The sequence below is a fragment of the Miscanthus floridulus genome, chromosome 8 (assembly GCF_019320115.1).
Source record: "Miscanthus floridulus cultivar M001 chromosome 8, ASM1932011v1, whole genome shotgun sequence".
In the NCBI taxonomy this organism is placed as follows: domain Eukaryota; kingdom Viridiplantae; phylum Streptophyta; class Magnoliopsida; order Poales; family Poaceae; genus Miscanthus; species Miscanthus floridulus.
Genome location: NC_089587.1, coordinates 206,153,263 through 206,175,352, shown reverse-complemented (window position 1 = coordinate 206,175,352; position 22,090 = coordinate 206,153,263). Strand labels below are relative to the sequence as shown.

Sequence of the window (22,090 nt, the reverse complement as noted above, 5' to 3'; positions counted from 1 at the left end):
GAGCTTGAGTCATGAATGGAGAGGGGGTGAGCCTTTATTTATAGAGGGGTAGAGGTGGACCCATGGATCCATGTGCTCCTTACACCAACCCTTGGATCAAATCGACTTGAAATGGTGGGTTATGATGCTCCACATTTGTGCTTCCTTGCATGGGTGATTGCATAAAGGCGGTGGATTGAGATGGGGGGCGATTGAATAGGGGGGTCGGCCGACCCCCTATCTACCTTGTGGGCCCATCCCCTTTGGTGGGGCGGGTCCACACTTGGTGTAGAGTGGGTGTCGGTGCAGAAAATGACCAACATGTAAATATTTGTAGTTTTGCCGTACATTGTGATCGGATGTGGCCTAGCACTCAATGACGCGGGGTTTGTACCGGTTCAGGCAACGTGCCTTACGTCCAGTTTGAGTCCATCGGTGACTTTATTCCCGAGCCTAGGTGCTCGAAGTTTGTTGTGGGGTTACAAAGAGAGAGAGTAAGATGGGGGTGCAAGAGGTCCGATCGAACTCTGGACCGAAAGGCCAAGAGAGATGGGAGCTCCTATGTGCGCTAAGTATTTGAGCGTGTGCTCTAATGGAATCATTTGAATCGTAGGTTGTTCGAATCGTTCGTGAATCGATCCTCCGGTGGTTGAATCGTCCGTCCTCCTTTTGGAAAGAGCACATCCCCTTTTATAGATGAAGGGGATGGCTTTACAAGAGAGAGTGTGAGAGAAAGAGTGTGTGTGCTACCTAGTCTTGTTGCCCATGCCATCAGGTACAAGGTGGTTCGTCGGTGCCCGCAATACTGTTGATGCCTGGTTGCATGTGGTTGGTTCCACCATGATCTTCTGGTATGGCAAATGTCGGCGCCTACCATACTGTAGGATAAATGTCGGCACCCACAACACTGTTCATGTTCTGACATGTCTAGAACGTTATGGAGCATCCTTCTGACATGACTTGATAGTACTGTCCTACAGGTGTGCAGGGTATGGTCCTTGGTATTGTAGTTGACTGGAGCGCCCCGCCTTCCTTGCTCTATCCGTTTCCTAGGTCTTCACCGAGCAGGCGTCCCCGGTCGGAGAAGATCTGTAAGCAGAGGCTCGGTGTACTCTTGGTTGGAGTCAGAAGCGAGCATCGTTCCTCCTTGGCTAGGCCTTCTGGTCAGAGAGGCGGGCTGAAGTCAGAAGCGAGCATCGTTCCTCCTTGGCCAGGCCTTCTGGTCAGGTGGGTCGGAGTCAGAAAGCGAGTGTCATTCCTCTCTGGCCAGGCCTTCCAGTCGAAGAGGCGGGCCAGAGTCGGAAGCGAGCGTCGTTCCTCCTTGGCTAGGCCTTCCGGTCGAAGAGGCGGGCCAGAGTCGGAAGCGAGCGTCGTTCCTCTTTGGCCAGGCTTTTCGGTCAGGCGGGCCGGAGTCAGAAGCGAGCGTCGTTCCTCCTTGGCCAGGCCTTCCGGTCGGAGAGGCTTGGCCGGAGTCGAAAGCGAGCCAGGATCGTCCTTCTGGCCTATCGTTAGGTTTTTTGGGCTAGCCCAGGAGTTGCGCGTCGTTCGCAACGTCGTCTGCTGGGCCAAGCTTTTGCTGGGAAGCATGTCCATGAGGGACCCCGGGTTTATGAACCCGATAGTGGGTATGTGCTGAAAATTCCAGCTTGGCACAACAGTTTTGCTTGCTTATGACCCATCCAATCCCTCACAAGTTTCATATCGGAGGTTTTTGCAATATTTTTCAAAAGAAAGACTTAATGTTCCTCATATGGTACTCTCGTGTTGCTCATATAGTGTATGATTCCTCACCAAGGCACATTTTTTAAGTTGCCTTCTCATCCTACTTCTAGTGGCTTATGTGGAGCTTTGGGCAGGATAAAAGATGTAGCATACATACCTTGCATATATTGTAAAGCCAAAGCTTGGATCCAAGGAAGAAGTGACATACTCTTAGATCAAGATGCGCATGTGTGTAGAACATGATATATGAAAAATATTCCTTTTGTAGATATGATCTCTTTCTCTAACTTATTATTTTGAGATATGGCTATCTTTCTTTTCTCAAGTTTCTTTTTTCTAAGCATGAGCCTTCATATGCTCATATATTTTTCAATACTTTGGACCTTCATGTGTCCATATTTTTCTTTTCATACTTTGCATAGCCTTATGTCTCATCCACTAAAAACATATTTAGAGAGAGATTATTCCTTTAGAACGTGGAGCATTTATTTGGTGAAAATGAAAGACATGTTTATGCGTACTTTTAGTGTAGAAGCAACACATATATGTGGTGTGTACGTGATCTTGATCTTGTCAGCATGATAAGTCTCTCAACAAGGGTCTACAAGACTTGACAAAACTCAACGCAAAGCAAACAACTTATGTAGAAAGCTTATATCACGAAAAGATCATATATGGCTTCAATAGGCATTTATCACCATTGAGGAACATCAAGGTTTTCATTATTTTTCAAAGATAAAACTTCGATAATCATACTCATTTGGGACAACATTATCGTAACTCTTGTCTTGCTATCTCATATCTCACAACAACTTAGACTTAGTTACAACACTTGCGCCACAAAGTTTTAGATTCATGGTGGTTTCATATGAGCTAAAGAACCCAACATAGAGAAATGCCAAGCTGTATACTAGGTATTAGAGAAGCATTAACAGAGCAACTATCCATCATCTCCAAGATGGGAAGAGTTAAACATTCATGAAGCATATATAATTGGAAATATTTTTGATATTTTTATCATATTTAGATTTTTTACATGCAAATTTTTAAAAAATCAATAAAGGAAAAAATAAACAGTGCAAATGCTGAAAATAAAAACTTACCTTAGCGGGGGAGGGAACCTTTCCCAAACTTGTGTTTTTGCTAGCTCTGTCCAGGTGGTGGGTAGACACCTCTTTGTTGCCAATACGTCGTCCATTGGCGCGCGTTCTCTTGTTGTATTGCTAGTGGAAGTTGGTAGTTCTGATCAATGCCGCCTCGCATGACTCCTTGGTCGATGCCGACCTCACCAGCTCGATTGGTGAGTTGGTTCACATCTTGCCTCATGGCATGAAATTCCCTCTCTCGCGAGGATGAGAAGGAAAATCGAGCACTTTGAGCTCGTGGTGGTGGTGGCATCCCGCTTGAAGTTGAGATTTGCATCGCACTTGACGTCTCCTCCTGCGATGTCACACTGGGCATTCGGTTTTAACCGATAATTCGGTTTGGTTTCTTCGGTTGTTAGAAAGTTCGGTTTCTAAAAACTGGGAACCGATCGGTCTCTCAGAAAACTAGAAACCGACAATTTCGGTGTCGGTTTTCTCGGTTCGGTTTTCGGTTTAACCGAAAAAACACAGCGCAACAGAGGAGCAAAGACGCAGCGAAGCCTGTTGCTGACCTGCTGTCAGTGGCCCCTTCGGTGCCGCAACAGAGGAGGAGGAGCGTGTAGCTGTGAAAGCTGTCGGTCGACTCGACGCTGAGGAGCCCCACCGACACGCGTGCACCACCCTACAGGAGCGGTCGTGGAGGTAGAGTAGAGGGAGCGCGCCGCCACGGCACCCAGCCGATGCTGCCGCCGAGCAGCCTTGCCGATACGGCCTACGGCGGTGGTGGTGGCTGCTTCGCGCCTGCGTCGGCCCCGCGCTTGCTGTCGCCTGCCGCTGTGCACCAGTGCCGCTGCCGCCGCCGCCGCCCGTGGCCCGTCGCGACGAGCAGGACAGGAGAAACCGGAAAAAGGGAATGGATGAGATCGGGAATTTGGGGTAGTGCTTCCCCGTTTCAGGCTGATCATGTAGTGGTGTGTTCACCGTTGGGCCATGTTGGGCCTTTGGTTTGGGCTGCTGCTAGCCTGCTACGCGGACAACGGGATGCCTCTGTGCTTTGAAGTCCCAGCGATTGTAGGTTCGGTCCTTCGGTTCGGTTGAGCACAAGAACCGAAGCCGAGCACCGAAGCCGAAGTTTCCAATCACAGAAACCGAAACCGAACCGAACAACTGAAAAAAACCGATTTTTCGGTTCGGTTCGGTTCGGTTTTCGGTTGAAATGTGCCCAGCCTGGCTGCGATGTCTCTTTTTGACGTCTCCTCTTTGAAATTTTCCTATTTGGCTTCCATAGTAGTAATCTGGTTCTTTGGCATTTTTTTATTATTTGTATGTTTTATATGGTTTTCATTTGAAATATTCAAATTCGGCTTCCATAGTAAAAATCTGTTTTCTGTCACTTTGTGTTTTATTTGGATTCGGTATGAATTATTTCAATTTGGCTTCCATAGAATAAATTTGGTTTATTATTTTTATTATTATTTATTTATGTGCTTTATATGTTTTATTTGGTGCATTTGATCTAGATCTCGCTGTTATGAGAATCAAGTGTTTCATTGTCTTGAAACACTCAATTGTATCATCTGATAATTTTTATGTGTTTTTCAACTATCTAACACTTAGATTTCAGGGGCAGGTGCGTTTGGTTCATGGGATGAGATAGGATGGAGCCATTCCATCCCAGTTTCTAGCCTGTTTGGTTCACGGACAAAAGAATGGAGCCATCCAAGTCCAGGAATATTGTCTCTAGATGCCGGCCGCCCCCGCTCCCCGAAATCCATCGGACGCACTCGCTCTCATTCGTTCCCGTCTCATGTCGTCTGTTTCCCGCAAGAGCGCACAGACAGACGATGGCGGCGCGTGCAGGCTCACGCGGGCGGGCGGTGGCGTGAGCGGGCGACTTGTGCTGGGGACGGGCGCAGCCAACCGGTGGCACGAGCTCGTGCGTGGGCGACGGCGGCGAGCGGCGCGTGCTGGAGGCGTGCGGGCGGCGGCGGCGCGTGCTGGAGGCGGGCGGGTGGTGGCAGCGCGGGCTAGGGGAGGGCGGCGCTGGTGCGAGCTGGAGGCCGGCAATGGCGGCAAGAGCTGGGGCAGCCATCGATGCCCAAAGGAAGAAGATAAGGTTTAGTTTGACTGACAGGTGGGACCTACAGTGATGGGGCTAACGGAGCTGTCATCCTGCTTCCTGTTATCCCTCCGACCAAACATCAAAATAGAACCGCTCCGTTCTTCCAACCAAACACCATGAGTAAACCGTTTCATCCTACCTCGCTCTCCAACCAAACACACCCTGAAACACCCGAGTCAGAGTACATATTTTTTTTAAGGACGAAGTGAGTAAGACCCTATATGCCGTGACCCGTGAGAGCTGCTTTGGGACTGGGAGGAGTTGACCGGCCTCCACGCCTGGGCAGTGCGCGCTTTGCGACGTTGGAGGCCACGCCTCTCAGCAGGGGCGAATCTACGTGGAGTCGCCGGGGTCGCGTGACCCCGATGGTTTTGTACGAAACCATTATACGTGTATTTTTTTCACCAGCTATGACCCCGGTAAAAAAAATACGATGACCCCGGCGAGCCGTTCGGTGTTTGGACTTTGGAGGTTGGAGCGGTTAGCTTTCCGCCCGGCTGGCTCTCGGCGAGTGGGTGGACGGCATGATGATTTGCGCTCTCGTGGGCTCGTGGCTGCCGTAAAGCCTGCTTGACTTCGCTTCAAGCAGTAGCCAGGAGTCTGCCCAACACAGCCCAAGAAAGAGGAGAAAGCCAAGAGAGAAGGCCGCAGCCCACAGAAACAATGCACGAAGCACGATTCTTCTCCCGTTGTCAGACCTGCCTTCCGGCTTCCACCATCGAAACGTCCGTGTCGGCGCTCTCGTCACCGTTCCGTGATTGCAGCCAGGCCTGATTGCAGCGTCGCTCGGTGTTGACGACTTGACGGCGACGGACGGGCGGTTCAATCCTGCTCCATCAAAGATTCTCCATTCCATCTCTTCTGGAGGTGCAGCGTTCCGTGATTGCAGCTGCTCTCGGTGTTGAGGGCGACGGGCGGACGGCCGCCGCCGCCGCCGCTCTCCGAGTATCCGTTTATTCAATCCTGCTCAAGTACGGAATATCCCCTATTCCCCTACAAGTATTCTACCGAGGTAACCGAAAATCCCTAATCCTATCCTATCTCAAAATTATTCTTTGCTCCCCAGTCTTGCAGGTTATGTTTTTTTTTTTCAGCGAAAGGCAATTTGCTTGCATTCCAACAAAGTAGATACTACTATACTAGTTACTGGAGAAGTGGAGATTACGTTCAGGGTTCATCTGTTCATCTTGCCAGCAAACATGTCACGTAAGTAAAATAGTAAATTAGTGACTTTTTAATCATAGTGTAGCTAATGCCTAACTGTGCACTCAATATCTACTTGTGTGTTTAATTTTCTTGATTGAATAATTTGGTAGGCAACCAAAGCACAATGGATCGTTTTTTGAAAAGGAAATTGAGTGATAATGAAAATGTTGATGGAGATGGAGGCACCTCCAGAAGAGATGGAATGGAGAATCTTGATGGAGGTAAATCAAGAAGAGATGACAGTGAGAATCTTGATAGAGGAACTTCCCGAAGAGATGCAAATGCAGCAAACACCAACTATACAACTCATCGTTCTTCACGAATCTCACGACATGAGGTAAATTTTGATGAGCTTCCATATGATCCAGCAGATAGAAGGAGAATTTCAGATTACATCGGTGAAAAGCTACAAAATGAGATAAGAAGGAAGTATTTGATTAGAGGTCCATTTAGACCACCACCTGGTTTTAATTATCCACAGAAAATCATAGCAGGCCATCCACGTCGGTTTAGAGCTGAATGGTACACAAAATATGATTGGCTTGAGTATAGTGAGAAGGTGGATAAATGCTTCTGTTTATACTGCTATTTATTCAGGGATAGCAATGAGGGCCAAGGTGGGAATGATGCATTTGCAAAAGATGGTTGGGATGGCTTTAACAAATTGGATAGGCTGCAAGATCATGTAGGCACCCGACCTAATAGTTTTCATAACACAGCAGTCAAAAGATGTAACAATTTGATGAAGCCTGATCGATCCATTGCCAATGTCCTCGAGAACCAGAGAGATGTCAATAAAAAGGAGTATCTTATTAGATTGAATACTTCTATTGATGCTGTTCGATTCTTGTTGCATCAAGGTTTAGCTTTTCGTGGTCACGATGAATCAGAAACGTCCAAAAATAAGGGAAATTTCCGAGAGTTGGTGCGGCTTTTGGCAAAGCAAAATGAGAAAAACAATAGGCTTATTTTGAGGAATGCTCAAATGGTGGCTGCAGACATCCAAAGAGATATTGCAAATTGTTTTGCTGAGGTAAGAAAAAGAATGATTTATTGCTTTGGTTACATATAATATTATATCTGTCATAGCGTATTTATACAAATGTATTAATGGTGTCTATATTTTTTCAGACCATAGTGAAATCAATTGTTGAAGAAATTGGTGGCGATGTGTTTTGTTTATTGGTAGATGAGTCAGCTGATGTTTCTGGCAAGGAGCAAATGGCAGTGGTTTTGAGGTATGTGGACAAGAGTGGGTTAATAAAAGAGAGACTTATTGGTATAGTTCATGTGAGAGAGACCTCAGGCTTCATGTCTCAAATCTAGCATTAATATTCTATTTGGTAAGTATGGATTGAGCATAAAGCAAGTTAGAGGCCAAGGCTACGATGGAGCAAGTAACATGAGAGGCGAATTTAATGGTTTGAGAGCTTTAATCATGAGAGAAAATAGCTCTGCATATTATATTCACTGTTTTGCTCATCAATTGCAGTTAGTCATTGTTGCAGTGGCTAAAAAGAATGATGATATTAGTGATTTCTTTGACATGGTATCTCTATTGATTAATGTTGCTGGAGCCTCTTGCAAAAGGAAGGATATGATTCGAGAAAGTCAACAAGAGAGAGTTGCTAAAGCAATAGGCAGTGGACAACTTAGTACTGGAACGGGATTAAATCAAGAACAATCACTTCAAAGAGCCGGTGACACTCGTTGGTCCTCTCATTATAGAACTCTTCAAAGGATAAATAGTTTGTTCCCTGATGTTATTGAAGTGCTCCAATATGTTGAAAAAGAAGGTCCCACTGATGCCAAGAGACGTCAAGCCCGTGGTCTCATGGACTATCTCAAGGATTTTGACTTTGTGTTCCACTTGCAGTTAATGTTGCTTATATTGGGACATGCAAATTGTTTGTCACTGTCCTTACAAAGGAAGGATAAAGACATCTTAGAGGCTATGTCAGAGGTGCAGTTAACAAAACAGAAATTTCAGCAAATTAGAGATGATGGTTGGGATTCCGTACTAAGTTCTGTGCTATCTTTTTGTGAAGAACATGGCATCCCAAAGTTAGACATGGAACAAGAGTACATTGATAGGCACAAACCAAGGAAGAAGACCAACCGCACCAACTATCAACACTACAAATATGATTGCTTGAACCCAGTTATTGATTTACAGCTTGCAGAATTTAATGACCGTTTCAACGAGGTAAATTCTGAATTGCTTACCAACATTGCTGCTTTTAGTCCAAAGAATTCTTTTGATGCATTCAAAATTGAGAGTTTGATGGAATTGGCTAAGGCATATCCTGATGACTTTGATCCAAGGGACCTAGATGATCTTATTATTGAGCTTAATATTTACATCGACAATGTGCGAGCTGATGCTAGATTTGCCCAAGTGGCCACTATTTCTGAGCTCGGTAAACTGATGGTGGATACAAACAAAAATCTTTCTTTTCCTTTGGTATATCGGCTCCTCAAACTTGTGCTAGTTCTTCCTATTGCGACGGCGTCGGTGGAAAGGTGTTTCTCAGTAGTGAAAATTGTGAAGACGGACCTGCGAAACCGAATCGGCGATGGATTTATGAATGATTGTGTCATTTGCTTCGTTGAGCAAGAATTTCTTGATGCAATTCCAAATGATGATATCATAGTTCGTTTTCAGAATATGGATGATCGTACTCGCAGGGTGAAACTATAAGAGGTAACCACTTTTGTAAATAATTTTTTTGTCGGATTATGTTATTGTCACTTTTATCCCTGTATGAATGCTTACTATTTATAATATATTATTCCTTTTATGTATGGTGTTAGATTATTGTCAACTATACTACTATAGTTATGGCTCTAAGTATAGTCCGACCCCAGCGATGATTTATCCTAGATTCGCCCCTGCCTCTCAGTTGCCGCCTGGTTGCAGTTATGTCAACCACTTGTAGTTCACTGCCACGACAGGTTAGTAGAATTACAGGGATACAGCACAGTGCGAGCTTGCCAAGGAAAAGCAACCCGAAAAAAAAATTCCGGGCAATGAGTTGACTCCCTCTTGTTGTCGGTAGAAGACGGTACTGCTACTGCTTCGTGCCGATCGAGCCCTCACCCTCACACGTTCTTGCACGTTGACGTTGGCACAACAGCATAGACACTACTTGATCGATCATCGGCACTCAAAACATAAAATGAAACCATCAGCTCCTGCTCATTCCAGCCGGCGTGAGTTTCCAAGATGAAGCCTAACAGCAGCAGCAGAAGCCAGGTCGTCCGCAGAGCTGCATCCACCACCGGGCTGCTCTTCGTCCTGCTGCTCGTCGTCTTCACTGCGTCCAACTACTCGTCGCTCAACACCGACCGGCTCCTCGACGTGCCGCCCAATGCCGCGTCTCATGCGAAGACGACGACATCTTCGCCCTCCCTGGTGGAGGGGAGCGCGGCGTGCGACGTCGCGAAGGGCGAGTGGGTGCCCGACCCCGCCGCGCCCTCCTACACCAACGCGACGTGCCCGTTCATCGACAGCCGCCAGGACTGCATGAAGTACGGCAAGCCCGGGATCGACTCCATCCTCCGGTGGCGGTGGCAGCCGCACGGCTGCGACCTGCCCCGCTTCAACCCGGCCACCTTCCTCCGCCTCGTGCGCCACAAGTCCATGGCCTTCGTCGGCGACTCCGTGGCACGAAACCACATGCAGTCACTCATGTGCCTCCTCTCCAAGGTACACACACATACACTTTTGTTCAGCCAGCGCACGTATCACCGGGCATTGCAATGCAACGTTTAGATCGGTTGCCGCGCGCATGCAGGTGGAGTACCCGCAGGAGATTCAGCCCAAGGACTGCATCCACTGCACGCGCACCTACCACTACCGCGAGCACAACTTCACGGTGACCGTGTTCTGGACGCCGTTCCTGGTGCGCTGGAACCTGACGCGCGCCGGGGCGCAGCAGTTCATGGACCCGCACAACGTGTACCTCGACGAGGCCGACCCGGAGTGGGCGCGCGCCGTCGCGGGCTACGACTACGTCGTCCTCAACGGCGCCAAGTGGTTCACCCGCCCCGTGGTGCTCCACGAGCGCGGCCGCGTCCTGGGCTGCAGCGACTGCGGCGACCCCAACGCCACGTACGTGCCGCCGCACCGCGCCGTGCGCGCCTCGTTCCGGACCGCGTTCCGCGCGCTGCGGGACGAGGCCACGGGGTTCCGCGGCAAGGTGGTCGTCCGGACCGTGGCGCCGCCGCACTACGAGAACGGCAAGTGGTACGACGGCGGGAACTGCCTCCGGACGCGGCCCTCGCGGAGCGGCGAGACGGGACTCCCGGAGACGGAGGCCGCGTTCCACGCCGCACAGGTGGAAGAGTTCCGCGCCGCGGCGAGCGCGGCGGCGCCAGGACGGTTCGTGCTGCTGGACGTCAGCGAGATGATGCAGATGAGGGGTGACGGGCACCCCGGCCAGTACGGGCACTGGCCGCACGAGAAGGTCGGCTTCGGCATCGACTGCGTGCACTGGTGCTTGCCAGGCCCCATCGATGCTTGGAGCGACTTGTTGCTTCATTTGATCGCTAATTGATGCACGACACGCATGTTCATACTGTAATTCTGTACATGTTGCATCGAATTGGTTGCAGAAGTGTAATGGTTTATGTTACGGAGTCTGTCTACTGCATAACCATGTGTTTTATATAATTCGAACACATGAATTTTTTTACACCCTAAGATTAAGATCCAACAGCATCCATCCTTCTTCTACCTCTAGCCTTCTTCTACTTTAAGACAATCACAAGATCACAGATCCACATATCACAAATTACATATCACAGAAAACAATTTTTTTCTATGGAAGGACAAAATATAGAGAGGTGCACTGTTGCGTCACGCGTCATGTCATGCGTTTTTTGGTGAATCTGTACCTCACGTCGTGTGCTGGTGCACTGCTGCGTCGCGTCACGTGTGTTGCTGCGGCATGTGTTTTGTTTTCTTTGAGTCTATTCGCTGATCTGACGACGGAGATAAACAGAGGCTACAATCCGATGGACTAAAATCCATGTGTTTTTTGGTGATAAAACACATGTGTGTTGTATAGCATTTCTGTTATGCATTGTCTATTGTGTCATAGCAGCCATTGTGCGTTCTACACCGTTTGAGCACATCCTACAAGTCCAAGCTGCATACTGCTATTATTCTACTTCTCCCATCAGGGAAACTAAGCTTATTGTTGGCTATCTGCCGCCAACAATAAGCACCACGTTATTATCAACCATAACTCCATAAGTCAACTACAGACCTCAGATGTTTTCAATTGTGATGTGCAGAAGAGGGGTGGATCCAACATCCAAGGCACAGATTGCGCTGAGCAGATGGCATGTTACTGTTTGGTAGTACAGTCACTACGTTGCCATGGATTACGGCCTGCCGATCAGGATCCAGCTCTGATGAACTGATGAAACTTGCACCCGATGCTAAAAAATGGACACTTGAAATTTTCCTCTTTCCAGAAGGGCATCGTAAACTTAAGGTGCTACTGCCATCAACTTAATGGTCAATGAAGAAATGTGTTAAGTCCTCTTATGCGATTAAGTCAACCAGCTCAACCATTAAAGTTGTTTAGTTGAGCAGCCTGCATGTCATGGCAATGATTCCCTGTCCAGGAAATCTGACAACAGCGGAATCATGGATTGCACGTTGCACGTCTTCCCGCTCCTGTTTTGTCTCCGATCGATGGGACATTGCCAATGCAGCCTAATGGAGCTCCACAATGTCCCCCTCATTGCGACTTGCGATTACTACGATGAGAAGCTGAAGCAAGTCAACCACTCGGGAGCCGGACACAATGGCTGGCCGGCCCCTACACAAAGAAAGAAAAGTGTATCCTGCACAACTATTTTGCTTGCTTTGAACAATGCAGAGTTACTTTGCTTCGAACAATGGCAAAAAAGAAAAGAAAAAGCTTCGTAAATTTACAGAAGAAATCAAGCAGCATTTCCTTGAGCTTGAATGCTAGCACGAACAGTGCTATTGTTGAGAAAGCAGTATCTGGAGCAGCAGCTCGCTCCACAGGTCGATCGGCCCCGGCAAGCACCAATGCAGGCAGTCCACCACGAAGGTCCCGTCGACGCTGCCACCGGGCGGGTGACCGTACCGGCTCGGGTGGCCGTCCGGCCTCAGGTCCATCGCCTCCGTGATGTCCAGCAGCAGCAGGTCCGCGCCGTTCCGCCGCACCGCCGCCGCCGTCTCCCTGAGCGCATCAACCTAAAGCACAGAAGGATTCATCAAGTCAGATACTCAGATGTCGCGTTCCACGTTGCAAAGAAACGACGGCACGTCGAGGGGCATGGACATCGTCGGTTCCCCACCTGCGCTGCGCGGTACTCGGCCTCCACGGCTCCAAGCTCGCGTTCGCCGCGCCGGAACGGGCGTGTGCGGACGCAGTCGCCGCCTGTGTTCCACTGCCCGTTCTCGAAGTGCGCTGGCGTCACCGTGCGGAGGATGACCTTGCCGCGGAACCCCTCGCTGGCCGCGATGGCGCCCAGCGCCGTGCTGAACGCGGCGCGCACGGCCCGGGGCACGGGCAGCTCGGTCGAGTTTCCGGCGGCAGCGCCGCTGCGGGCGGCGTCGTTGCGCCCCACGACGCGCCCTCCCTCGCGGTACACCGATGGGCGCAGGAACCAGTTGGTGCCTGACATGACGACGTAGTGGAAGTCGGCGATGTGCGCCGCCCACCGGGCGTCCGCCGTGTCGAGGTAGAGGTCCCACTGGCCGAGCGTCGCGTTCGACAGGTTGGCCTTCACCAGGAAGGGCGACCAGAAGAGAGAGATGGTGAAACCGTGGTGGCCGTAGTAGTAGTCTTGCCGGACGACTCTCCCCGTCACGTCGATCTCCGGCGCCGTCCTGACCGCCACCGGCTGTGCCTCCTGCAACATGCCCCGCGCGTCTCGTCAGGAGCCAGGAGGAGCGAGACGAGCGAGAAACTAAGAACCGAATTAACACAAGCTGCATACCTTGGACAAGAGGCAGAGCAAAGATTTGGCGTGATTCCTGGCGAGGGAGTCCCCGACGAAGGCCATGGACTTGCCCCTCATGGCCTCCAAGAACCGCGCCGCGTCGAAGCGCGGGAGGTCGCACCCGTCCGGCCTCCACCGCCACCGCATGAACTCGAGGCTGGGCTTGCCGAACTTGATGCAGTTCTGGTGGTCGTCGATGAACGGGCACGTCAGGTTCGTGTAGTAAGGCGCCTCGGTGTCCGGCACCCACTCGCCCCGCGTGAAGTCGCAGGCACTGGCGACGCCAGCCGGAGACGCCGACGACGAGGAGATGGACGACTTGACGCGGTGGAATGGCGGGTAACGATTAGAGAAGGCCATGTCGTAGAGCGAAACAAGCGCAAGGAGCAGCAGGACGATGATAGGTGTGGCAATGGCGCCCGATCGCTTTGGGGAGGACGACGGGCTGCTCTTGTGAGGCTTCATGATCGAGGGACACAGCTGTGGTGTGATGGAAGCAATTCAGGATGCTTTCTTGCTTAGAAGACAGGGTCGCAGGGAATGGAAGAACGGAGAAAATGCAGGATGTGCAGCGCAGATTGCGCTTTGTAGTGCCTGTAGGCGATGCAGATTGCAGGTCAAAGTGTGCGTTGCACGACTGCCATTTCTCAGTTTCTTTTACAGAAAACCCTGCCGCACAGGTCTCGGCAGCGGCAGCACCTAGTGTTAGCATTGCACTTTAAAAAAAAAAACTACTCTGCTGCACAGGCCACGGTGCCTGCGTTAGGCTTGTGATTGTGGAAAAAAAATGTGAATTTACTTTGTTCTGGACATAGCAAAAACATCAATTTACAGAAGCCTTTTGTAGTTTGGATGCATTTGCATTTTGCATCACTCACTCGATGTCAACACGACTACACGAGCAATGCTATCGATGAGCAGCCAGCAACTGGAACAGCAGCTCGCTCCACAGGTCAATGGGCCCCGGTAAGCACCAGTGCAGGCAGTCCACCACGAAGCTCCCCTCCACGCTCCCGCCAGGCGGGTGTCCGTACCGGCTCGGGTGCCCGTCCGGCCGCAGTTCCATGGCCTCCGTGATGTCCAGCAGCCGCAGCTCCGCGCCGTTTCGCTGCGACGTCGCCTCGGTTTCGCGGAGCGCGTCAACCTGCGTAGGCCCAAAAAGACAACCATCGGATTCAGATCAAACCACTAGTCATTCTTGTCACGTCTCCGCGTCGCAGCGAGTATTCGTGCTGCCGCGTAGAGAGAGGGCATGGCATGGGCCGGCATGGGGACTGGTTCCTCACCTGTGCCGCGCGGAACTCGGCCACGACGGCGTCCCGGGCGCGCTGGCCGCGGCGGAACGGCCGCGTGCGGACGCAGTCGCCGCCGGTGTTCCACTCCCCGTTCTCGAAGTGCGCGGGCGTGACCGTCCGGACCAGGGCCTTGCCGCGGAACCCCTCGCGGCCCGCGATGGCGCCGAGCGCCGTGCGGAACGCGGCGCGCACTGCGCCGGACACGGGCATCTCGGTGGCGTTGTGGGCGCCGCTGGCGCCGCTGTTGCGCCCGACGGGCCGGCCGCCCGCGTGGTACACGGAGGGGCGGAAGAACCAGTTGGTTCCCGAGAGGACGATGTAGTCGAAGTCGGCGATGTGCGCCGCCCACCGGGCGTCCGGCGTGTCGAGGTGCATGTCCCACAGGCCCAGACCGAGCTCCGCGTCTGAGAGGTTGGCCTTGACCAGGAAGGGCGACCAGAACAGGGAGACGTTGAAGCCGTGGCTGCCGTAGTGGAAGTCTCGCCGGACGGCCCGCCCCGTCACGTCGATCTCCGTCGTCGTGACAATCTCCACCGGCTGTGCCACCTGCAACATGTATGTACGAACGCCCGTTGCATCAGCAGCAGAGGAGCAGAAGAAGTGCAGGATCGGCTTGCCATGAGACGCGGACATATTCTCGTGCGAGTTGCCAAGAGCAACGTGTTGTCCAACGGCGGCAACATGGATTGTGTAGTACCTGGGAGAGGATGCACAGCAGAGACTTGAGGTGATTCCTGGCGAGGGAGTCCCCGACGAAGGCCATGGACTTGCCCCTCATGGCGTCCAAGAACCGCGCCGCGTCGAAGCGGGGGAGGTCGCACCCGTCAGGCTGCCACCGCCAGTGCATGAACTCGAGGCTCGGTTTGCCGAACTTCATGCAGTTCTGGAGGTCGTCGATGAATGGGCACGTCAGGTTCGTGTAGTACGGCGCCTCTTCGTCCGGCACCCATTGGCCACGCGTAAGGTCGCAGGCGGCCTCGATGGCGTTGGCCGGAGACGGCGAAGACGAGGAGGAGTTGACCGGAGACGACGCCGAAGACGATGTGTCCGGAACCGTCGATGACGAGGAGTTAGTGGCCAGAGACGGCGTCGACGACGACGACGCAGAGGATGAAGAGGAGGCGCGGCGTATGTACAGGTAACTATCAGCGAAGTTGAAGTCGTAGAGCGAGACGACGGCGAGCGCCAGCAGGACGAGCACCGGCGTGGCAACGGCGACGGAGATCTTCCGCGACGATAGGTTGATCTTGTGGGGCTTCATGGCCGAGCGGCGGCGTACGCGAACGCGATCGAGGAGATACGGATCCGGAAGCTACCTACTTGCTTGCTTTGGTTAGGAGAGAGGGCCGCATGGAATGGAACAAGAAAAGGTGCACGGCCCGCAGGGCGTGTCGTCTGCAGGTAGCTTGCTTGTTGCCGTTGTCGTGGTGGCGGCCGCGTGGGGGTCAAAGTGCGCGTCGCGCGAGCAAGCCATTTCTCTCTTGGCGACGGAACCTGGTACGCTGCATGGGTTCCTAGTTTAAGACTGACGACGAAGCATTCTCCTCCGTAAGCGACTATAAGCGTTATATTATATAATATAACCGCGTTTATTTCTCATCACCCCGTGCCTTCTTTCTGAATTCCGATGACGACAGTATTCCGAAGCACGTCGCAAGAAAGTCAAATTCAGGTTGCTGCACATTCCTGGAAGCCCAGTTTGCGTCTTCCGAACCCCGAGTAGGATCACCGCGAAATCAAGGAGTCACCGTTGTTTATTTCAGCCCGAAGACTAGGACTCGGTACGAGCTGGTCAGAGAGAACTACAGATGAGCATTTTGAAGACAGACTGCAAACATGGTTTGAGCTGAATGAAAAAGGAAAATTTTGGAAAGGAAGTGTAACTGCACCCTGTGCAATATTCCTGAGCGTACTGAACATATTTTGTCCCAGTGTCACTTTTGTGAAGAGGTTTACGTGTGGACCTGCTTGTATTAAGCAGAAATGGAAGCCGAATCTCGCGTTAGATTATTGCACTCTAACGGATGGCACGTTTTCACTCTTATTGACACTGGACCAAGGGGGAAATGGCTACGATTCTCTCTGCATGGGTAGCAAATAAAGTTAATCATTTTTTTTCACATAAGGGAAAGCTTCTACTTTGGTGTTTGTATTTATGTCATTAGTACCTCGGTGATAATACCGAATTGAGATCGGACTGGCGTCCGGACGTCCAATCTGGAGCCTTAGCGTTGGACGGTGCCCCGCACGCAAGAGAAATGGAGCCTACACCGCCTATTTTTCGGGCGCCCCACCACGTGGGCCCCCACGCCTGCGCTCGATTTCTCACACTCCCGTCTGTGCCCGCTCGGCTACGCCCAACAGTGGGCCCACGCCGCCCGGACGTCACCCAACAGCTACGGCAGGTGAGTCCTATTACAACATATGCAACACCAGGTCTACTTTTACAACACCTAGATAAAACATTTGTAACATGCATGTATATGCAACATCCAGAATTGCTTTCGCAACATCCAGATAAAACCCTTGCGACATACATCTGATACAGATGAAACATTTGGAACATACACTTGAAACATACGTGTCTAGCCATTGCAACATCCTGATCTACTTTTGCAACATCACGATCTACTTTTACAACATCGATAGAAAACACTTGCAATATACCTCTAAAATATCGGAAACACTTAAAACATATGATTGCAACATGCTCTTTCAGCATAAACATCTTCTTGCTGCTTCGGCGAATGGAGGCTTGTCGACGCGTGGAGGTCATCGGTGTGTTCGCTGGCAGTGCAGAGCTGGGCAGCGACACACAGAGGGCTAGAGGGGTGGGGTGGCACGGGTAGCGGTGGCGTAGAGGGCAGGTGGGTGGCGCGTGGAGGTCACCCGTGTGCACACCAACAATGCAGAGTTGGATGGTGGCGCACAGAGGGTGGGTGTGGGGCGGCATAGGCGGCGGTGGCGAAGATGACAGGTTGGAGCGGCAGCCGTGACGCATGGGGTGGGTGGAGTGTCCGAATGATCGAATGTCGTGACCCAGCATTTCTGAATTGAGAAAGACCGTTCCCAACCATCCTTTCCGATGATGTGCTAGTGGTACACCGAAGCTTGTTCTTCTCGTGGGTACAGAAGATTTGTTGAAACTTCTGATCAGTCCCGCAAACATGATGTACTCCCTCCGCTCGGTAAAACAAAAGTCGTTCTAACAGCGAAATTTAGTCCAAGCTAGCTTATTTCTCCGGTCAGAATTCAGAACACTTGTTTTTGGCAACCGGAGGGACTCGAGTTGGTAATAGTAGACTAGAAGATGACGGGACTACGTCACAAGCGCAATCGACGTCAGTCGATGTACTTTTGTACTTTTTTTTTGAGTCTGTCTACTCTACAAACGTGTGTTTTAGCATAAGCCAACACATGGTTGTTGGCTGCATGTAAAACACACAGATTCTAACACAGGAAAAACCATATATTTTTTGACTAGCTAGCACATGGTTGTTGGATGCCTAAAAAACACACGAATTGAAACATGGGAAAAACATGTATTTTAGGAGAATGTAACACATAAATTCCATCAGGCAAATAAGGCCCACGACTCTGTTGTTTTTGTCTTTTGCTGTTGTCTTCTGTCCAAATTTTTTGTGGTTATCTTCTGTCCAAGTAAAGAGTAAGTCAGCCCAGAACCCAATAACTAAGAAGACAGAGAAGTCCACTAAAGATGTGCCAGCACATAAGCCCAAAAACAACAATCGATATACTTAGGAAACAAGCAGAGCAAACAGGGGAAAGCCTCTGCCCTGCGTGGGGGCAAGCAGAGCATTGCTCTGCGTGCACATCAGATCAGATCCCCCACGCAGAGCAGGAGAAAAGAGAAAACAACCAGCATATCAAAGATAAAGATCTCCTCTGCGTGGGGGCAAGCAGACAGAGGAAAGGGGCAAGCAACCAACAGATTGAAGGGGAACCACTAACCTCAACAGCCAAGGTAAGCACATCGACTTTCTCATGAAGATGTAATCCCAGACTACTAGTATTTGTTACAACCAAATTCAGGAATCAGAATTACAGATTCACAGATTAAGGAACTCAGGAAACAAAAATACAGAATACAGAAAAATAAATTGCACATTTCAAAAAGTGCAACTGGTATTTGCTGCTAATGCAATTATACTGATTAAACAAGCATTTTTGGATGTTGCAACCAAGGGGGTGAGAACAGCCCAAACACAATACAATGAGCTGCAAGAAGCAGCTGTGAACTCTGAATGTGGCAAACTATGCTTTTTATTTATATCTGATTCTAACTGCTTACAACAGCCCTAGTCAATGTTTTAACAGCCCTGATTACAACAACACTTATTATAACTATTTATAGGTGATTGCATGAGCAGCATATTACATCTTACACAATTTTAGATGTTTTAACAGAACATGAACAAAGGAATAGGTACAAGACAGGAGCAAATGTCAGAGCCACAATATCAGATTTAGAATTCTAAGAAAGTGCAAGGATACATCAACAATGATGTCAACACCAAGGACATGTATGAGGTAAAATAACTCCTAATTTAAAATGCAGTCATAAACAATAAAAATATGTCAACTACTGAATTCTATATTTTGCTGCAGCATTCATTTGGTTCCCTAATGCATTTGATACAAGCACCAGTCCAGTTTGATCAATTACTTGAGGTAAAAACACATTTCATAGATGCAATGAAAAATTAAGATCTGATAAAAAGCAAAATAAGTACTCAGGTGCTCTATCTTTTTATGAAGCAAAATAGTATGCATATGACAACAAACAGAGTTGATGATTATCCAACATCAATGAATCACATGGTACAGAAGCAATGAAGGCAGTGCAGTCAGCTCCATATCAAGTATTTGGAGGCACACATTGTTCCACTGACTGTTTCTACAGATACAAAAAGGTGAGCAAAATCATTGCTTACTCCCATAAAAGTCAGGTACTAGAGTAAATATTGCTTCAAATAATCATTTAATTAGTGCAACTAGACATATGTCAAGAAGTATATATGTTCAGATAAATGCAGGACGGAAAGAATGCATTTGTAAATTCTATGTTGACAAATCTATCAGACGTATGTCAAGCACTACAAGTCTGATTCATACCTCATCAACCAAGGTTAGTACACCAATATTTTCAATCAATTTCTCTGGTAAACCAATTTATCTGATGAAGCAACAATGAATAAATTAGCAGCTGAGATAAAAGACTAGGAGAACCTAGATCCATGAAATATGTAATTATGGAAGCTATAAACACAGTCAGGATGGCAAAGATGGACTGCTGCTTGTGCTTGCTCCAATAGCAGGGCGTGGCCCTGGTTGCTCACTGTGCACAAGGAGCAGATCCAGCACTTGGGGGTTGTGATGTGGTCTAAAAGGCTAGAAACATAGAGAGCATAATGCAAAACAGAGAGCATGAGATCACACACACCTGTAGCTAGCAGAAATCACACACACACACATCGAATTTTTTGGGCCAATTTCTAAAAGTAATTCTGCAGCAACACCACTCACCAATCCTCAACTAAAATTACAAATATATCTGTTATACATTTGCTATATTCCTATTATAAATAAATTACAAAACACAAATATGGAAATTGCACATTTCACATAGTGCAACTTGTACTTGCTACTAATGCAATTATATTGCGCATGTATAGAATTTAAAGATCCGACTCATGCAAATATTGCTACTTGTACCTATGAGTGGCTATAATCTAAAATACTGATTCTTTATAATGCTTCAACTTTATCATAATGACATATCATCATTTATTACTAAAAGCAGGCAAAGCATCGAGCAAAATTGAGACTGGAGTAGGAAGTATTACAGATCATTGAAACTATGGATGGGCATAACTTTCAGGTAATATAAATATCAATAATTAAGTTTTGGTTTAGAAAAAATCTATTTTCCATGGACTTACTACAAATACAGGTGAATCCTCCTAAATTTCACATTTCTAAATGATGTACATCATCTACTGCAGGTACTATATACACATGCAAGTGAAAACTTAGAACCAAACTTTGATCTCACAACAGCACATGGGATCAAGAAGTGGCAAGAAACACTGCAATTGATGTACCAGACTAACCAGGTACTAGATTAAAGTATTGCTTCAAATAATCATTTACTCAGAGCAACTAGACATATGTCAATAAGTATATATGTTCAAATAGATGCAGACTGGACAGAATGCATTTACAAATCCTATGTTGACAAATCTATCAAACATCAGTTACAATGACAGAGATGAGCATAGTAGAAACACCAATTATGTTGTAGAAATACAACTGGGTCTGATGTCGACCCTTCAAATGCCTACAGATACAAAAAGGTGAGTAAATCATTGTTGAGATTCAAAAATATAAAGATGATAAGGTTGTTTTTTGAACTAAATTATATTTCAATGCAGGGAGGCTACACTAAACTTATGCTGGAACAAACCATGGCCATCGAATGCAGCACCGACACCACCTTGTACTAGGCATCTGACATGGCCGTCTTCCTGAGATTGAACAAAGGCTGAAGTTACATAGCTGATTTGGAGCAACAGAAACATCAGCAAGATCATGAAAATCAGAGCTAAACATACATACCTTAGCATTATCCTTTTGGTTACTCTATGTGAAATGCACTTTGTGCCCTAATACGCTACCTGCACGTGTTGCAGACTAGGTGAAATAGAATTCAGAAATCTGTAATGGCACAATAGCTAGGAGCAAGTGGACAATACAAATGGCAGACATAAGTTAAGTTGGGGGTTTTGGTCCTTAATAAAAGATATATACTGAAAATACAACTCTGAATATGTACGGCGGTGATAATGTACTGAAAATGTACAACAACACTAAGCATATATCCTAAAAAATGGCAAGCTCCAAGTTCATAGAGACTGGACTACTATTAAGCAATGTCCAGCATAAGCATATATACTGAAACTTAATCTATCAAACACAAATGGGTAAATCAACGCATCACTAGCACTGGCATTCAGAGACAACAACGCACTGAACAAAGGAAAAATGAGATGTGTGTTGACACAAATTAGAATTAACAAAGTTTATGAAGTGTTAGCACAAATCACAAGAGACAATTTTTTTCTATGAAACGATAAAGACAAAAAAGAGGTGTGTTGACACAAATCATAATTAACAAACTTAAAAGATATGTTACCACAAAAAATCAAAAGAGATAATTTTTTCTATGGAAGGACAAGGACAAAATTTTAGTGTGGGCTGACACAAATCACAAGAAACAAAGGACAAGGTGCGTTAGCACAAATCACAAAGAATATTTTTTTCTATGAAAGGACAAGAACAAAAACTTGGCGTGGGCAGGTACAAATCACAATTAACAGAAGAAAATGTGTGCTAACACAAATCACAAGAGACATCATGAGTTTTATCATATACCTTGGCCGCACCAACGCTGCTGGGAATGATGTTAAAGCTGGCAGCCCTGCCACCTCTCCAGTCCTTGGCTGAGGGTCCATCAAAAGTCTTCTCGGTGGCTTAAAGACAAGCATCATGCTGTCATTTTACAACCAAATGGATATATTTAGGATCTAGGAGAACATGGTACCCAAACAAGTGAAATAGCATACACATTCTAAAACAAATAAAGGATCGTGAAGAAAAATTATACCTTC

General features: G+C 48.4%; 3 protein-coding genes, 1 long non-coding RNA gene and 1 pseudogene across 4 annotated transcripts; 2 read left to right on the top strand and 3 right to left on the bottom strand.

Moving 5' to 3' along the window:
- The first annotated feature begins 6,297 nt into the window (after nt 1-6,297).
- Nucleotides 6,298-8,815, top strand: LOC136470538 (uncharacterized; annotated as a pseudogene).
- A 525-nt stretch (nt 8,816-9,340) lies between these two features.
- LOC136470537 (protein trichome birefringence-like 20) lies at nt 9,341-10,673 on the top strand. Its single transcript, XM_066468352.1, has 2 exons — nt 9,341-9,823; nt 9,912-10,673. Exons 1-2 carry the CDS (start codon nt 9,341-9,343, stop codon nt 10,671-10,673), a joined length of 1,245 nt encoding a protein of 414 aa, XP_066324449.1.
- Nucleotides 10,674-11,971: 1,298 nt separating this feature from the next.
- LOC136474698 (protein trichome birefringence-like 19) lies at nt 11,972-13,606 on the bottom strand. The gene is made up of 3 exons (XM_066472263.1): nt 13,102-13,606; nt 12,457-13,014; nt 11,972-12,352 (listed from the first exon to the last, which is right to left on the bottom strand). The coding sequence occupies exons 1-3, from the start codon at nt 13,567-13,569 to the stop codon at nt 12,116-12,118; spliced, it is 1,263 nt and encodes a 420-aa protein (XP_066328360.1). The 5' UTR covers nt 13,570-13,606; the 3' UTR covers nt 11,972-12,115.
- Nucleotides 13,607-13,788: 182 nt separating this feature from the next.
- Nucleotides 13,789-15,955, bottom strand: LOC136474697 (protein trichome birefringence-like 21). Its single transcript, XM_066472262.1, has 3 exons — nt 15,097-15,955; nt 14,391-14,945; nt 13,789-14,248 (listed from the first exon to the last, which is right to left on the bottom strand). The coding sequence occupies exons 1-3, from the start codon at nt 15,658-15,660 to the stop codon at nt 14,012-14,014; spliced, it is 1,356 nt and encodes a 451-aa protein (XP_066328359.1). The 5' UTR covers nt 15,661-15,955; the 3' UTR covers nt 13,789-14,011.
- A 4,919-nt stretch (nt 15,956-20,874) lies between these two features.
- On the bottom strand, nt 20,875-21,973 carry LOC136474696 (uncharacterized). The gene is made up of 3 exons (XR_010762999.1): nt 21,855-21,973; nt 21,039-21,097; nt 20,875-20,947 (listed from the first exon to the last, which is right to left on the bottom strand). It is a non-coding gene; the product is annotated as an uncharacterized lncRNA (long non-coding RNA).
- Nucleotides 21,974-22,090: the final 117 nt, after the last annotated feature.

Bases quoted from the DNA above. Each gene is read 5' to 3' on its own strand.
- LOC136474698 (XM_066472263.1), bottom strand. From the start codon at position 13,569: ATGAAGCCTCACAAGAGCAGCCCGTCGTCCTCCCCAAAGCGATCGGGC. The intron at 13,015-13,101 runs GTATGCAGCTTG...GGCATGTTGCAG, and splicing joins TGCTCTGCCTCTTGTCCAAG to GAGGCACAGCCGGTGGCGGT. The intron at 12,353-12,456 runs GTGGGGAACCGA...TCTGTGCTTTAG, and splicing joins CCGAGTACCGCGCAGCGCAG to GTTGATGCGCTCAGGGAGAC.
- LOC136474697 (XM_066472262.1), bottom strand. From the start codon at position 15,660: ATGAAGCCCCACAAGATCAACCTATCGTCGCGGAAGATCTCCGTCGCC. The intron at 14,946-15,096 runs GTACTACACAAT...TACATGTTGCAG, and splicing joins TGCTGTGCATCCTCTCCCAG to GTGGCACAGCCGGTGGAGAT. The intron at 14,249-14,390 runs GTGAGGAACCAG...GGGCCTACGCAG, and splicing joins CCGAGTTCCGCGCGGCACAG to GTTGACGCGCTCCGCGAAAC.
- LOC136470537 (XM_066468352.1), top strand. From the start codon at position 9,341: ATGAAGCCTAACAGCAGCAGCAGAAGCCAGGTCGTCCGCAGAGCTGCA. The intron at 9,824-9,911 runs GTACACACACAT...GCGCGCATGCAG, and splicing joins TCATGTGCCTCCTCTCCAAG to GTGGAGTACCCGCAGGAGAT.